Below are 17,058 nucleotides of genomic sequence, written 5' to 3'. Positions count from 1 at the left end.
TCCAAGGGGAAGGTTCCACATTTCTCGTCTGACTACAGATCAGACAAAGAAAGAGGCGTTTTTACGCTGTGTAAAAGATCTACATACAATGGGAGTGATCCACACAGTTCCAATTGCGGAATAAGGGTTGGGTTTTTACTCAAACCTGTTTGTGGTTCCCAAAAAAGAGGGAACTTTCAGACCCATCCTGGATCTAAAAATTCTAAACAAATTCCTCAGAGTCCCATCATTCAAAATGGAGACCATTCGGACAATCTTACCCATGATCCAGGAAGGTCAATATATGACTACCGTGGATCTAAAGGATGCATACCTACACATTCCTATCCACAAAGATCATCACCAGTGTCTCAGGTTCGCTTTTCTGGACAAGCATTACCAGTTTGTGGCTCTTCCCTTCGTCTTAGCCACTGCTCCAAGGATTTTCACAAAGGTGCTAGGGTCCCTGCTGGCGGTTCTAAGACCGCGGGGCATAGCAGTGGCGCCTTACCTAGACGACATCTTAATTCAGGCGCCGTCTTTCCAAAGAGCCAAGTCTCACACGGAGATTGTATTGGCCTTTCTGAGGTCTCATGGGTGGAAGGTGAACATCCAAAAGAGTTCTCTTCCCCTCTCACAAGGGTTCCCTTCCTAGGGACTCTAATAGACTCGGTAGAAATTAAAATATTTCTGACGGAGGTCAGAAAGTTAAAACTGTTAACTACTTGCTGAGTTCTTCATTCCATTCCCCGGCCATCTGTAGCTCAGTGCATGGAGACAATCGGATTAATGGTAGCAGCAATGGACATAGGCCCTTTTGCTCGGATACACCTCAGACCACTGCAACTATGCATGCTCAAACAGTGGAATGGGGATTATGCAGATTTGTCTCCTCAAATTCAGTTGGACCAGGAGACCAGAGATTCTCTTCTCTGGTGGTTGTCTCAGGACCACCTTTCTCAGGGAATATGTTTCTGCAGGCCAGAGTGGGTCATTGTAACGACCGACGCCAGTCTGTTAGGCTGGGGTGCGGTCTGGGACTCCCTGAAAGCTCAGGGCTTATGGTCTCGGGAAGAAACACTTCTCCCGATAAAAATTTTGGAACTGAGGGCGATATTCAACGCTCTTCAGGCATGGCCTCAACTAGCTGCGGCCAAATTCATCAGATTTCAGTCGGACAACATCACAACTGTAGCTTACGTCAATCATCAGGGGGGAACAAAGAGTTCCCTAGCGATGACGGAAGTAACCAAAATAATCAGGTGGGCGGAGGATCACTCCTGCCATCTCTCAGCAATTCACATCCCAGGAGTAGACAACTGGGAGGCGGATTTTTTAAGTCGTCAGACTTTTCACCCGGGGGAGTGGGAACTCCACCCGGAGCTATTTGCCCAGCTGACTCAGCTATGGGGCACTCCAGAGTTGGATCTGATGGCGTCCCGTCAGAACACCAAACTTCCTCTCTACGGGTCCAGGTCCCGGGACCCCAAGGCGGTATTGATAGATGCTCTAGCAGCGCCTTGGTCCTTCAATCTGGCTTATGTTTTTCCACCGTTTCCTCTCCTCCCTCGTGTGGTCGCCAGAATCAAGCAGGAGAAGGCTTTGGTGATTCTGATAGCACCTGCGTGGCCACGCAGGACTTGGTATTCAGACCTAGTGGACATGTCATCTGTCCCACCATGGACATTGCCAATGAGGCAGGATCTTCTAATACAGGGTCCGTTCAAGCATCCAAATCTAGTTTCTCTACGTCTGACTGCTTGGAGATTGAACGCTTAAGTCTATCAAAGCGTGGTTTCTCTGAGTCAGTTATAGATACTCTGATTCAGGCTAGAAAGCCTGTCACCAGGAAAATCTACCATAAGATATGGCGGAAATATCTTTTGTTGGTGTGAATCCAAGGGTTACTCATGGAGTAAGATTAGGATTCCCAGGATATTGTCCTTTCTCCAAGAAGGATTGGAGAAAGGATTGTCAGCTAGTTCCATAAAAGGACAAATATCTGCTCTGTCTATCCTTTTACACAAGCGTCTGGCAGAGGTACCAGACGTTCAAGCGTTTGCTCAGGCTTTAGTCAGAATCAAGCCTGTCTATAAACCTGTGGCTCCGCCATCGAGTCTAAATCTAGTTCTGTCAGTTCTTCAAGGGGTTCCGTTTGAACCTTTACATTCCATAGATATTAAGTTGTTATCTTGGAAAGTTTTGTTTTTGGTAGCTATCTCTTCTGCTCGAAGAGTTTCAGAATTATCTGCCTTACAGTGGGATTCACCTTACCTGGTGTTCCACGCAGATAAGGTAGTTTTGCGTACCAAGCCTGGTTTTCTTCCTAAAGTTGTTTCTAACAAGAATATTAACCAGGAAATAGTTGTTCCTTCTCTGTGTCCTAATCCTTCTTCGAAGAAGGAACGTCTGTTACACAACCTTGATGTAGTTCGTGCTTTAAAGTTCTATTTACAAGCAACTAAGGATTTCAGACAAACATCTTCCTTGTTTGTTATCTATTCTGGTAAGAGGAGAGGTCAGAAAGCGACTGCTACCTCTCTTTCCTTTTGGCTGAAAAGCATCATCCGTTTGGCCTATGAGACTGCTGGCCAGCAGCCTCCTGAAACAATTACTGCTCATTCTACCAAAGCAGTGGCTTCCACATGGGCTTTCAAAAATGAGGCTTCTGTTGAACAGATTTGTAAGGCAGCGACTTGGTCTTCACTGCATACTTTTGCCAAATTTTACAAATTCGATACTTTTGCTTCTTCGGAGGCTATTTTTGGAAGAGAGGTTTTGCAAGCAGTGGTGCCTTCCGTTTAAGGTACCTGTCTTGTTCCCTCCCTTCATCCGTGTCCTAAAGCTTTGGTATTGGTATCCCACAAGTAAAGGATGAATCCATGGACTGGATACACCTTACAAGAGAAAACAGAATTTATGCTTACCTGATAAATTACTTTCTCTTGTGGTGTATCCAGTCCACGGCCCACCCTGGCAATTAAGTCAGGTAATACATTTTTTTTGTTAAACTACAGTCACCACTGCACCCTATGGTTTCTCCTTTTTCTTCCTAACCTTTGGTCGAATGACTGGGGGGTGGAGCGGGAGGGGGAGCTATATGGACAGCTCTGCTGTGTGCTCTCTTTGCCACTTCCTGTAGGGAAGGAGTATATCCCACAAGTAAAGGATGAATCCGTGGACTGGATACACCACAAGAGAAAGTAATTTATCAGGTAAGCATAAATTCTGTTTTTAAAACTTCTCATCATACTGATGAAATTTGTAATGACCGACAACATACTGATATATCCACCTCTAATTAGGATCTCTCTGATTCTGAAGATCCTACTTCAGACATTGACACTGATAAACCATCTTATCTTTTTAAGATTGAGTATATTCGTTCTTTAAGTGTTGATAACTTTGGATATTGAGGAGTCTGGGCTCTTGATAATAAATCCAGTAAACGTTTAAATTCTGTCTATAAACCACCTGTGATTACTCCTGTGGTTTTTCCTGCTCCTGATGCTATTTCTGATGTGATTGCTAAGGAATGGTGTAAGCTTGGTACTTCTTTTGTTCCCTCTTCAAGGTTTAAAAAGTTGTATCCTTTTTTCAGTAGCTAAGTTTGAGTTTTGGGAAAAAGTCCCTAAGGTTGATGGGGCTATTTCTACTCTTGCTAAGGTACTACTATTCCTATGGAAGCTATTACCTCTTTTAAGGATCCTTTAGCTAGGAAAATTTTATCTTAGCTAAGGAAAGCTTATTTACATTCTGGCTATATTCTCAGACCTGCCATTTCTATGGCTGATGTTGCTGCTGCATCAACTTTTTGGTTGGATAGCATAGCACATGGGAAAAAAGATTCTGATTTGTATAGCATTGTTAGTTTGCTTCAACATGCTAATCATTTTATCTGTGATGCTATTTTTGATATCGAGATTGATGTTAACTCTGTCTTTGGCTATTTTAGCTAGAAGAGCTTTATGGCTCAAATCATGGAATGCTGACCTGATATTTAAGTCTAGGTTACTATCTTTCATTCCAGGGTAATAATTTGTTTAGTTCCCAGTTGGATTCTATCATTTCCACTATTACTGTGGGGAAGGGAGTTTTTTTGCCCCAAGATAAAGTCTCGGGGTAGATCTAAAGCTTCTAATCGGTTTTGTTCCTTTCGTCAGATTAGAGAACAGAAAACCACTCCTTCCTCTAAGGACTCTGGCTCCAATTGGAAGCCATCTTCGAGTTGGAATAAATCCAAGTCTTTATAAGAAACCAAAGCCAGCCCCCAAGACTGCATGAAGGTGCGGCTCTCAATCCAGTTCTGCTGGTGGGGGGCAGATTGCAATTATTTCAAGACGTTTGGGCAGGTTCTGTTCAGAAACATTGGATTCAGAATATTGTCTCTCAGGGGTATCGAATAGGTTTCAGAATAAGACCTCCTGTAAGAAGATTTTTATCTCTCTCGCGTAACAACATATCCTGTGAAAGCTCAGGCCTTTCTGAAGTGTGTTTCAGATCTAGAGCTTTCAGGGGTAATTGTACCAGTTCCACTTCTGGAACAGGGTCTGGGTTTTCATTCAAATCTATTCATTGTCCCAAAGAAGGAAAATTCTTTCAGACCAGTTTTGGAGCTGAAGTTTTTGAATCAAATTGTAAGAGTCCCTACTTTCAAGATGGTGACTATAAGGACTATTCTGCCTTTTTGTTCAGCAAGGTCATTACATGTCCTCAATAGACTTACAGGATGCGTATCTTCACATTCCGATTCATACCGACCACTATCGGTTTCTGAGATTCTCTTTTCTAGACAAGCATTACCAATTTGTTGCTCTTCCATTTGGCCTAGCAACAGCTCCAAGAAACGTTTTGAAGGTTCCCGGTGCCCTTCTATCAGATCTGTAATCAGAGAACAGGGTATTGTGGTGTTTCCTTATTTGGACGATATCTTGGTACTGACTCATTCTTTTCTTTTAGCAGAATCTCACAACAAATCAACTTGGAGTGTTTCTTCAAATACATGGATGGAGGATCAATTTACCAAAGAGTTTCTTGATTCTTCAGAAAATTTTTTAGGTTTCCAGATAGATTCAGTGTCCATGACTCTGTCTTTAACAGACGAGAGACGAATGAAATTGGTTTCTGCCTGTCGAAACCTTCAGTCTCGATCATTCCCTTCAGTGGCTATGTGCATGGAAGTTTTAGGTCTCATGACTGCAGCATCGGACGCGATCCCCTTTGCTCGTTTTCATATGAGACCTCTGCTCGTTCTCATATGCTGAATCAATGGTGCAGGGATTATACTCGGATATCACAATTGATATACTTAAATCCCAACATTCAACTCTCTCTTCCCAGTTACCTTTCCTGGTCCAGGGATCCTCAGGCGGAGATGGTGGATGCGTTAGCAGTTCCTTGGTTTTTTCCAACCTGCTTACATTTTTTCAGCCTCCAGTTCTTCTTCCAAGGGTGATCTCCAAGATCATAATGGAACAATCGCATGTGTTTCTGATAGCACCAGCATGGCCTCACAGGTTTTGGTATGCGTATCTTGTCTTGATGTCCAGTTGCCAATCTTGGCCACTTCCTTTAAGGCCAGACCTTCTGTCTCAAGGGCCGTTTTTCTATCAGGATCTCAAATCACTAAAATTGAAGGTATGGAAATTGAATGCTTAGTCATAGAGGTTTCACTGTCTCAGTGATTAATACTATGCTACAGGCTGGTAAGTCTGTTTTAAGGAAGATTTATCGGGTTTGGAAAACCTATATTTCATGATGTTTTTCTCATAAATTCTCTTGGCATTCTTTTAGAATTCCTAGAATTTTACAGTTTTTTTCCAGGACTTTTTGGATAAAGGTTTGTCTGCAAGTACTTTAAAGGGACAAATCTCTGCTCTTTCTGTTTTATTTCATAGAAAGATTGCTAAGCTTCCTGATAGTCACTGTTTTGTTCAGGCGTTGGTTTGTATCAAGCCTGTTATTAAATCAATCTCTCCTCTTTGGAGTCTTAATTTGATTTTGCAGGCTCCTCCTTTTGAGCTTATGCTTTCTTTGGATATTAAACTACTTTCTTGGAAAGTGTTGTTTCTTTTGGCTTTCTCTTCAGCTAGAAGAGTTTCTGGATTGTCTGCTCTCTCTTGTGAGTCTCCCTTTCTGATTTTCCATCAGGATAAGTCTGTTTTCCGGACTTCGTTTAAATTTCTTCTTAAGGTTGTGAATTCTAACAACATTAGTAGGGAAATTGTTGTTCCGTCCTTGATTCCTAATCCTAAGAATACTCTTGAAAGATCTTTACATTCTTTGGATGTTGTAAGAGCTTTGAAATATTATGTTGAAGCTACTAAAGATTTCAGGAAGACTTCTAGTCTATTTGTTGTTTTTTTCTGGTCTGCCATTTCTTTGGGCTTTTAAGAATGAAGCTTTGGTTGATCAGATTTGCAAGGCAGCAACTTGGTCTTCTTTGCATACATTTACTAAATTTTACTATTTTGATGTATTTGCTTCTTCTGAAGCAGTCTTTCGTAGAAAAGTTTTTCAGGCAGCTGTCTTAGTTTGATTCTTCTGCTTATGATTTGTTTTTGTTTCTTGAAATTTATGTGAAATTTATAAGAATTTTTTGTGGATTTACGTTTTTTTAGCGGAAATATTTGTTTTTTTATCCCTCACTCTCTAGTGACTATTCTGTGGACTTCCACATCTTGGGTATTTCTATCCCATACGTCACTAGCTCATGGACTTGCCAATTACATGAAAGAAAACATAATTTGTTAGAACTTACCTGATAAATTCATTTATTTCATAGTGGCAAGAGTCCATGAGGTCCATCCTTTTTTTTGGTGGTTATGATTTTTGTATAAAAGCACAATTATATTTCTAGTTCCTCTTTTATATGATTTTTTACTCCTTATTTTGGGAAACTTTGCCCCTCCTGGTAGGATTGTATATCCCATACGTCACTAGCTCATGAACTCTTGCCAATATGAAAGAAATGAATTTATCAGGTAAGTTCTTACATAAATTGTTTTTTCACTTCTTCCTTTAAGAAATTGTTCCCTGTTCCGGACTCTCAATTAGTTGTGGGGTTCTGTCCCTAAGGTGGATAGAGCGATCTCCACCCTTGCTAAGCGCACTACTATCCCGCTTGAGGATAGTTCGTTGTTTAAGTAGCCCATGGATAAGAAGCTTGAAACTCTGTTAAGAAAGATGTTTCAGCACACAGGGTATTTGTGTCAGTCTGCAGCAGTTGCGGGAGCCACTACCTATTGGTGCGACTCTCTATCGGAGATGATCGAGGTGGAAACTCCCCTCAATGCCTTGAGGGTAGCTAATTTGTTTATCTGTGATGCAAATATGCAGATTATTCGCCTGAATGCAAAGACATCAGGTTTTTCTGTTCTAGCCCGTAGGGCACTCTGGCTGAAGTCTTGGTCTGCGGACATTACTTCAAAATCTAGATTACTTTCCCTTCCATTTAAGGAGAAGTTTTTTTTCGGTCCAGGCCTCGACTCAATCATATCCACGGTCACTGGGGGCAAGGGTGCCTTTCTGCCGCAGGATAAGAATAATAAACCTATTTTTCGTCCCTTTCGTTCGGATAAATCCCAATGCCAGCAGCCCGCCGCAGAGCCTGATCAATCCAAGGGAACAACTTGGAAACCATCTCAATCTTGGAATAAATATAAGCAGAACATGAACCCTGCCGAAACAAAATTGTCATGAAGGGGCAGGCCCCTGTTCCGTCGCTGGATCGTGTTGGGGGCAGACTTTCTCTCTTTGTGGAGGCTTGGCTGGGGGACGTACTAGAACCTTGGGTTCTGGAGGTCATTGCTCAGGGTTACAGGATAGGTTTCAAATCTCATCCACCGAGGGGCCTCTTATCAAACCTGTCTTCAAGACCAGAAAACGAGAAGCTTTTCTAGGGTGCATGAGGGATCTCTCCTCCTTGCGAGTAATTGTGCCGGTGCCTCTAGCAGAGAGAAGTCTGGGATACTACTCAAACCTTTTTGTGGTCCCAAGGAAGGAGGGTATGTTTCGCCGAATTCTGAACCTAAAGTGCTTAAACAAGTTCCTGTCGGTCCCATTGTTCAAGATGGAGACGATAAGGTCCATTCTGCCCTTAGTTCAAGAGGGACAGTTAATGACTACTATAGACTTGAATGATGCTTACCTTCATGTGCCAAAATACAAGAATCACTTCAAGTTTTTAAGATTCGCTTTTCTGGACCAGCACTTCCAGTTTGTTGCTCTTCCATTTGGTCTAGCTACTGCCCCAAGAGTCTTTACGAAGGTTTTGAGGGCTCTGGCCGCGGTGGCGAGATCCAGAGGTATTGCAGTAGCGCCATACTTGGATGACATCCTGGTCCAGGCTACGTCCTGTCGAATGGCAGAAGACCATTCAAGAGCTCTTCTACTTCTTCGATCTCATGGATGGAAGATAAACTTAACAAAGAGTTCTCTGGTTCCCAGTACCAGGGTGGAATTCCTGGGTTCGACCATAGATTCCATATTCATGAGGATATTTCTTACAGAGACGTTGCAAAATTACTTCCAACTGTCTTGCCCTCCAGACCTCCTCCTTAAGGCCCTCTGTGGTCCTGTGTATGGAGGTGATTGGGCTCATGGTGTCCAGCATACATATCATCCCATTTGCTGTGCATGCTGAGGCAATGGAACGACGACCACTCGGATCTGTCACAACAGATATCTCTGGAAAACCGGTTGAGAGATTCGCTCTCTTGGTGGCTCTGTCCAGATCACCTGTCCCAAGGGACATCCTTCTTGAGACTATCCTGGGAGATTGTGACTGACGCAAGTATGGAGCTGTCACAGGGTCTCTGGACTCGAGAGGAATCCCTCCTCCCGATCAACATTTTGGAACTTCGACTGATCTTCAACGCTCTGAAGGCTTGACCTTTTCTGGGTTTGTCCCAGTTTATCAGATTCCAATCAGACAACATAACCTCGGTGGCTTACATCAACCATCAGGGGGGGACAAGGAGCTCTCTAGCAATGAGGGAAGTATCTCGGATTCTGGAATGGGTGGAGGCCTACAACTGCTCGCGGTCAGAGATCCATATTCCAGGTGTGGACAACTGGGAAGCGGATTTCCTCAGCAGACAATAGAGGAATGGTCTCTCCATCCCTAGGTGTTTGAGGAGATTTGCAACAGATGGGGGACGCCGGAGACCCGACTCAATACCAAGCTACCCACATACCTGTCACGGTCCAGGGATCCCCAGGCAGAGCTGATAGATGCATTAGCAGTGCCTTGGAGGTTCAACCTAGTTTACATTTTTCCACCGTTACCACTTCTACCTCGGGTAGTGGCCCACATCAAACAGGAGCAAGCTTTGGCTATTCTAATTGCTCCATCGTGGCCGCGAATTATGTGAATCTCGGACCTGGTGGGGATGTTCTCATCTCCTCCATGTAAATTACCCTGTTGCAGGGATCTGCTGGAACAGGGTCCTTTTGTTCATCAGAATTTAGATTCTCTGAGACTGCATGGAGATTAAACGCTTAGTCCTAGCCAAGAGAGTTTTTTCTGAGAGGGTGATCGATACTCTTTCAAGCTAGAAAGCCGGGCACTCGTCTCATCTATTAGGTGTGGATGACCTACTTATTCTGGTGTGAAGAGCGTGGATTCCCTTGACATAAGATCGAGGTGTCTAGGATTCTTTCCTTTCTCCAAGATGGTTTGGAGAAGGGACTTGCCGCTAGTTACTTAAAGGGAAAGATTTATCTGTTATTGCACAAGAGGCTCGCTGAGCTTCCTGATATACAGTCTTTTGTTCATGTTCTGTCTAGAATCAGGCCTGTGTTTAGACCACCTGCTCCTTCTTGGAGTTTAAATCTGGTTCTTAAGATTTTGCAGAGGGCTCCGTTTGAGCTTATACATTCGGTTGACATTAAGTTACTGTCTTGGAAGGTTCTTTTTCTACTGGCCATTGCTTATGCACGTTGAGTCTCTGAGATGGCGCCCTTGCAATGTGAGCCTCCTTACCTAGTTTTTCATGCTGATAAGGCTGTTCTTCGCACTGGGTTGGGTTTTCTCCCTAAGGTTGTGTCTGATCGCAACATCAATCAAAAGATTGTGGTTCCTTCCTTGTGTCCCAATCCTCCTCCTTCGAAGGAACGATTACTTCATAATTTTGATGTGGTTCGGCCTTTGAAATTCTATCTTCAGGCTACGAAGGATTTTAGAAAGTGTTTGTCATTGTTTGTCTATTCTGGGAAGCATAGAGGGCAGAAGGCTTCTTCCACTTCCCTATCTTTCTGGTTGAGGAGCATTATTCGCTTAGCATATGAAACAGCGGGTCATAAGCCTCAGAGGATTACGGCTCATTCAACTAGAACTGTGGCTTCATCTTGGGCCTTCAAGAATGAGGCCTCTATGGAGCAAATTTGTAGGGCGGCTACCTGGTCCTTCTTACATACCTTTTAAAAATTTTACAAATTTGACGTTTTTGCTTCAGCTGAAGCAGCTTTTGGGTGAAAGGTTTTGCAGGCTGTGGTGCCCTCAGAATAGGGTGGTCCTCTCTTTTTACCCTCCCGTTTTCATTCAGTGTCCTCTAGAGCTTGGGTGTATGTTTCCCACAAGTAAGGAATGAAGCCGTGGACTCTCCTCATATTAAGATGGAAAACATAAATTATGCTTACCAGATAATTTCCTATCCATCTGTATTAGAGTCCTTGGCCCCTGTCTGTTTTCTCCGTTGTTCCTTCGGCAGAATGACTGGAGGATGAGGGGAGTGGGGGAAGTATTTAAGCCTTTGGTTGGGTGTCTTTGCCTCCTCCTTGTTGGCCAGGTTCTGTATTCCCATAAGTAAGGAATGAAGCCGTGGACACTCTTCATACAGATGGAAAGTAAATATCTTGTAAGCATAATTTTAAGTTTTTATCTTTTTTCAGGATGGCCTGGAGAAAGGTTTGTCAGTCAGTACTCTGTGCAAAAGGATAGATAATACAGAAATCTGACCCTTCAAACGTCTGACAGACTTACCAGATGTTCAAGCTTTTGTACAGGCCCTAGTCGGAATCAGGCCTATGTTTAAACCTGTTGCTCCTCCTTGGAGCCTTAATCTTGTTGTTAAAGTTTTTCAGCAGGCTCCGTTTGAGCCAATGCATGTTGTTGATATACAATTGTTACCTTGGAAGGTTTTGTTTCTCCTTGCCATTTTTTCCGCTCAGAGTTTCTGAGCTTTCAGCTCTGCAGTGTGATTCCCTGTACCTTATCTTTCATGCAGATAAGGTGGTCCTTCATACTTAATTGGGGTTTCTCCCTAAGGTGGTGTTGCATCGAAACATTAATCAGGAAATTGTTGTTCCTTTTCCTAATCCTTCTCATAAGGAACGTCTTTTGCATTACTTGGATGTTGTGCGCGCTCTAAAATTTTACTTACAAGCTTATAAAGATTTTCGGCAGTCTTCTGCCCTGTTCGTTGTTTTGTCTGGAAAACGTAAGGGTCAGAAGGCCACTTCTATACTATTTCTCTCTGGTTGAGAAGTATGATTCGTTTTGCTTATGAGGCTGCTGGACAGCAGCCTCCTGAGAGAATTACGGCTCTTGGGCTTTCAAAAATGAAGCTTCTGTAGAACAGATTTGCAAGGCGGCAATATGATCCTCTTTGCACACTTTTTACAAATTCTACAAATTTGATACTTTTGCCTCGTCTGAGGCCTCTTTTGGGAGAAAGGTTCTTCAAGCGGTGGTGTCTTCTGTTTAGGTCCTCCTGCCTTTTTTCTCCCTCCCTGTTAATTCTGTGTTCTATCTTTGGTATTGGTTCCCACTAGTAATTGGAATGATGTCATGAACTCTCCATGCCATAGGAAAGAAAACAAAATTTATGCTTACCTGATAAATTTCTTTCCGGACATGGAGAGTCCACATCTCCGCGCTCTTTTTTTTAAAATTCTAATTCTGCAGTTTGTTTTTTTTTAGTAAACCTCAGGCACCTTTTCACCCTTGTGTGTGTTCGTTTTCCTTCAGCTAAATGACTGGGGATTATGGGTAAGGTAAGTTACACTTGACAGCTTTGCCTGGGGTGCTCTTTGCCTCCTCCTACTGGCAAGGAGTTGAATAATCCCACTAGTAATTGGAATGACGGTGTGGACTCCATGTCCGGAAAGAAAGAAATTTATCAGGTAAGCATTAATTTAGTTTTTTGGTATGAATAAAGTTGATTTTGGCATAGGGAGAATATATTATTTAATGCAAGATCAGATGCTTTCAAAAGTAGATATAACTTCACAAATAGACCCTAACTCAGTAATGTGTGGGGCAGCCTGTATTAAAGGCACTTATTAGAATGTAAACTGCTATAAAGCAATATAACACTTTTATTTCAGAAAATATTTTCATGTTTCACTTAAAGCTTGGAATTAACAACATTAATCATACCACCTTCCTTTTGCAATTTCAAGATATATGAGCCAAGTCTAAATGTTTTTAAAACAAAGCCTTGAATATACCCACATTTATTTTGTCTGTTGTTTTTATTACATTCTTAAGGGGAAAATAATTTGGTTATGTGTGTGTATTTTTTTAAAGGTATCGATCAATATGACCGTGACAGCATTATAAATGACTTCAAAGTTGGTGTTTGCAAGCTATTAGTGGCCACTTCTGTTGCAGCCAGAGGCCTTGATGTCAAACACTTGATCTTAGTGATCAACTATTCATGTCCAAATCATTATGAGGATTATGTGCACAGAGCTGGGCGGACAGGCAGAGCTGGGAACAAGGTAAGGATAGACAAACTAACAAACCTACCAAAACTTACTGAAATGTGCAGAGAATCTAGTGTTTGTAGTATTTCTATTATTGTCTGTATATATGTTTTAAAGTACATGATGATAAATATTGTAGCTCGTCTACTCACTATATAGCATGAATTGTTTGAACTGAGTATAAAAGGCATAAGCATTGGAGTAAGGATAATGAAAGATTTTAAAGTTCCTGAGATCTCAGAAAGAAATGGTCTGTAGGTGGAAAAACTCAGGTTCTCTTTATTGTAATATATATCTTCATCATGTTTCACACTAAAAAAAAAAGCATTGTAGGGACAGCTATTTGTCTTTGCTTTTCTCCATGCATTAACAAGACTAAAGGATGTGTGTACTGCATTCATGTGAGAAATTCATTCTATATTATGTAATTCCGTTTTATCTAGGGCTATGCCTTTACCTTCATCACTGAGGCGCAAGCTCGTTATGCAGGGGACATCATCAAAGCATTGGAGTTGTCTGGCCAACAGATTCCTCCCGAGTTAGAGAAACTATGGAATGAATTTAAGGATCAGCAGAAAGCTGTAAGTGTTGATAAATTAAATGTCAGTACTTTAAGTGATTTGGAAATAAGCAAATATAGAAATACTGAATAGCAGTCTATGCAGTGCACAGATATGCAAATTAGTTGCAGTAACAAAAGCAGTTTAAATATTTACATTTATTTTAAATAAAGTCTTGGTCTCTGTTTTGTGTTTTATTGAGCACGGGACATTCTCAAATGTTTTTGTTTTTGCTTTGCAAGCGCAAGAAGTGCATGTGCATTAACACATTAAATGTACGCTGTGTTTAAAGTCTTGTTGTATTATATTCTACAGGATAACAATATAATACTTGTTAGATTTCATACAGTTTAAATAGTATTATATGAGCCTAATGGACATAAAGGTTTAATTCTGTACATAAATGGCTAATTATTGCAACACGAGAATGTGTTGAAGATTATCATGAGGGAAACTAAAGCTTTACCCAGACCAAAAAGCTCCTCCATATGGTCCTGAATTCCATCTCTAAGATTAATCTTACTATTGGAATCATTTGGACAGTAGATAAGCAAATCTAAACAAGAGTGCTTTCCCTTGGAATTTCTCACTACTCCTCTTCAAAAAAAAAATATATTCTTAGTCTAAACATCCCTGATTTCTCTGGAGCTGTCGCTCTTGGTTTTTAATTAATGTTGCCACAGGAATTTCATTTGTATCCTTTATTTCTTCATAAGGGTCAAGGTGAAACAAAACAGACGTTTTAAGCTCAAAAGCCCTAATCATGATTAAAGATCTATGAAACCAAAAAATGATTTCATGTTTCGAGCATACAATTTTAAATAACTTTCTAATTTACTTCTATTATGAATTGTTCTTTGTTCGTATCTTTTGTTGTAAAGCAGGGATATAAGCCCAGGAGCCAGCCCATTTCTGGAGCACTATATAGCAACAGTTTTACAAAAATGTTATCCATTTGCAAGAGCAATAGATGGCAGCCCTATTTCCTGCCATGCAATGCTCCACATGCTTGCTTAGGTATTTTCAACACAGAATATCATGGGAACAAAACAAATTTGATAATAGAAGTAAATTTTAAACTTTAAAAAAAAATTGTATGCGCTTTCTGAATCACTAAAGAACATTTTTGGATTTCATATCCCTTTAAGCGCTTTTGAGCTTGATCTGTTTTTTCACCTTGATCTTTATGAAGAAATAAAGGATACAATTGTATTGCCTGGGCTTTTTTGTTGGTATCGCTATATGAGGGACTGGCCTTCCCTGTCCATGTGTGGAGGTGCTGCCCAAAGCAGTATAAGTGCACAAAAATACTCTTAATATGTTAGTGTTTTATTATTGTACTTTTATATAACTGTGTGTGCAACCCCTGCAAATAGATTAAACGCATAGTTACCTTCAGAGCAGAAATGCATTACTGGGAGCTAGCTGAAAACATGGTGAGACAAATGTGTGTAACTGCCAATTACCAGTTAGCTCCCAGTAGTGGATATGTATTCTTTATCATCAAAGGATACCAAGAGAACAATGTAAATTTGAAACCGTGAATTAAAGTGTCTTGAAATGACCTGTTCTGAATCATGCAAGTTTAATTTTAACTTCCTTATCCCTTTAATTTGACAAAATCAGACGAGCAGGCGCTGAGAATTATGTTGACTAGATATCAAAGTAGCCGAGAACATGTTTGTAAATTACTAAGTTAGCAGTAAAAAGCATATAAGTCACCATACTCTTAAAATCTAAAATAATTCATATTTCAAGAATGTACCTTAGTGTTTTGAATTAAATTCAGTAATCTGTGCATTTATTAATATAGAAGCATGGTGTTGCACTTAATTTGCGATAAGTTAAAGGGATAGGAAAGTCAAAATTAAACGTGCATGATTCAGATAGAGCATGTCATTTTAAGACACTTTTAAATCCACTTCTATTTTTAAATGTGCTTCGTTGTCTTAGTATCCCTTGTTAAAAAATGAATACGCACATATCATACACTAGTGGGAGCTGCTGCTAATTGGTGCCTGCACACAGTTGTCTCTTGTGATTGGCTAAATAAATATTTCTTTTACAAAGATATGACGAGTCCACGGATTTCATCCTTGTGGAATATTAACCTTCTGCTAACAGGAAGTGGCAAAGAGCACCACAGCAGAGCTGTGTATATATAGCCCCTCCCTTCCCCTCTACCCTCAGTCATTCTCTTTGTCTGTGTTATACTAGGAAGAGGTAAAGTGAGGTGTTAGTTTTAGTTTCTAAAATCAATAAGTTTTTTATTTTCAAATGGTACCGGTGTGTACTATTTTCCTCAGGTGGATGTAGAAGAAGTTTTCTGCCCTGAGGTTGATGATCTTAGCAGACGTAACTAAGATCCACATTGGTTCCCACAGAGTGCTGAAGGTAGTGTAAGAAATCTTCAGAGTGGAGAACAGCTGCATGCTATAAGCATTGAGGTATGTTCAGTCTTTTTTTCTGAGGAGACCTGTTATATCAGAATGGCTGATATTTTATTCTTTGCTATAAAATGGGTAAAGTGGACCTGGTTTTAAAGGAAAAAGGTGTTACTTTAAATCCTTTATTTAAACTTTTTTTGTGACATATTGAGTGTTTATAAAGGACACTAGGAGAGGCAGCTCATTATTTTATTTTGTTTTAAAAAGGGCTGCAGCATTATGAGGTTGTTTTTTAGGGGGACCACTTAGTGTTTTATCCTAACCGCTTCCTATGCAGTATTATGGATTTGTTTGTGATCAACCTTAATGGGCAGGGCCTATTTTCGCACGCTCAGACGCGCAATACATTTTGGCTTAGTAGGCAACAGGCATGAGCTCCGGTTAGGCATTAACTTATGCTCTGATGACTGGATCGTGGTAGTCGTTTTCAAGTACTTTAAGGGCAGGTAGGCGCCACAGGGGTCATTTTGTTGAATAAATTGTATTTTTTCACTCTAAATGTCCTGATAAGGTTATTTTTTTTGCCTTTTGCTCTTAGGTGCAATAATTTTTGGGCACATTAAATATGTGTTTCTAATCGGTTTTCGTTATTTAGATTTTATAGCAGTTTTGGAAAAATTATATACTTTATTTTTTAAAGGCGCAGTACTTTTTTTTTGTAAAAATTGTTCAAAGTGTTTAACAACTTTTAAGATTATTGTTAGTCTGTTCAACATGTCTGACATTGAAGATACTAATTGTTCTATGTGTTTACAAGCCATTGTGGAACCCCCACTTACGTTGTGTACCTCTTGTACTGAAAGGGCCTTACAATGTAAGAAGCATATTTTAAGAAAGTATGCCTAAGGATGATTCTCAGGATGTGCCATCCAATTCTCCCCAAGTGTCTCAACCTTTAACAGCCACACAAGCAACGCCAAGTACTTCTGGTGCGTCTAATGCTTTTACTCTGCAGGAAATGGCTGCAGTTATGTCAACTACTCTTACAGAGGTATAATCCAAATTACCAGTGTTACAGGGTAAACGCAGTAGGTCAGGTATTAATGTAAATACTGAATCCTCTGATGCTTTATTTGCTATTTCCGATGTACCCTCACAGTGTTCTGAGTTGGGGGTTAGGGAATTGCTGTCTGAGGGTGAACTTTCAGACCCAGGAAATATGTTACCTCAGACAGATTCGGACGTTATGTCATTTAAATTTAAGCTTGAACACCTACGTCTGTTACTTCGGGAGGTTTTAGCGACTCTGGATGATTGTGACCCTATTATAATACCACCAGAGAAATTGTGTAAGATGGACAAATATCTAGAGGTTGCCTACTTACACTGATGTTTTTCCGTTTCCTAAAAGAATTTCGGAA

The 17,058-nt window shown here is 40.8% G+C and overlaps 1 protein-coding gene across 1 annotated transcript in view; it reads left to right on the top strand.

The window, feature by feature from the left end:
- Window positions 1-17,058, top strand: part of DDX46 (DEAD-box helicase 46) — a 377,912-nt gene that overhangs the window by 264,693 nt on the left and 96,161 nt on the right. Inside the window, exons 16-17 of the mRNA XM_053717210.1 lie at window positions 12,512-12,705; window positions 13,134-13,271. Of these exons, the coding sequence (XP_053573185.1) occupies window positions 12,512-12,705; window positions 13,134-13,271 (332 nt within the window). The remainder of the gene's footprint in view (window positions 1-12,511; window positions 12,706-13,133; window positions 13,272-17,058) is intronic.

The sequence above is a fragment of the Bombina bombina genome, chromosome 6 (genome assembly GCF_027579735.1).
Source record: "Bombina bombina isolate aBomBom1 chromosome 6, aBomBom1.pri, whole genome shotgun sequence".
NCBI classification, from domain to species: Eukaryota; Metazoa; Chordata; class Amphibia; order Anura; family Bombinatoridae; genus Bombina; species Bombina bombina.
The sequence above is the reverse complement of the archived record's forward strand: the minus strand, read 5'-3'. Positions and strand labels throughout refer to the sequence as shown.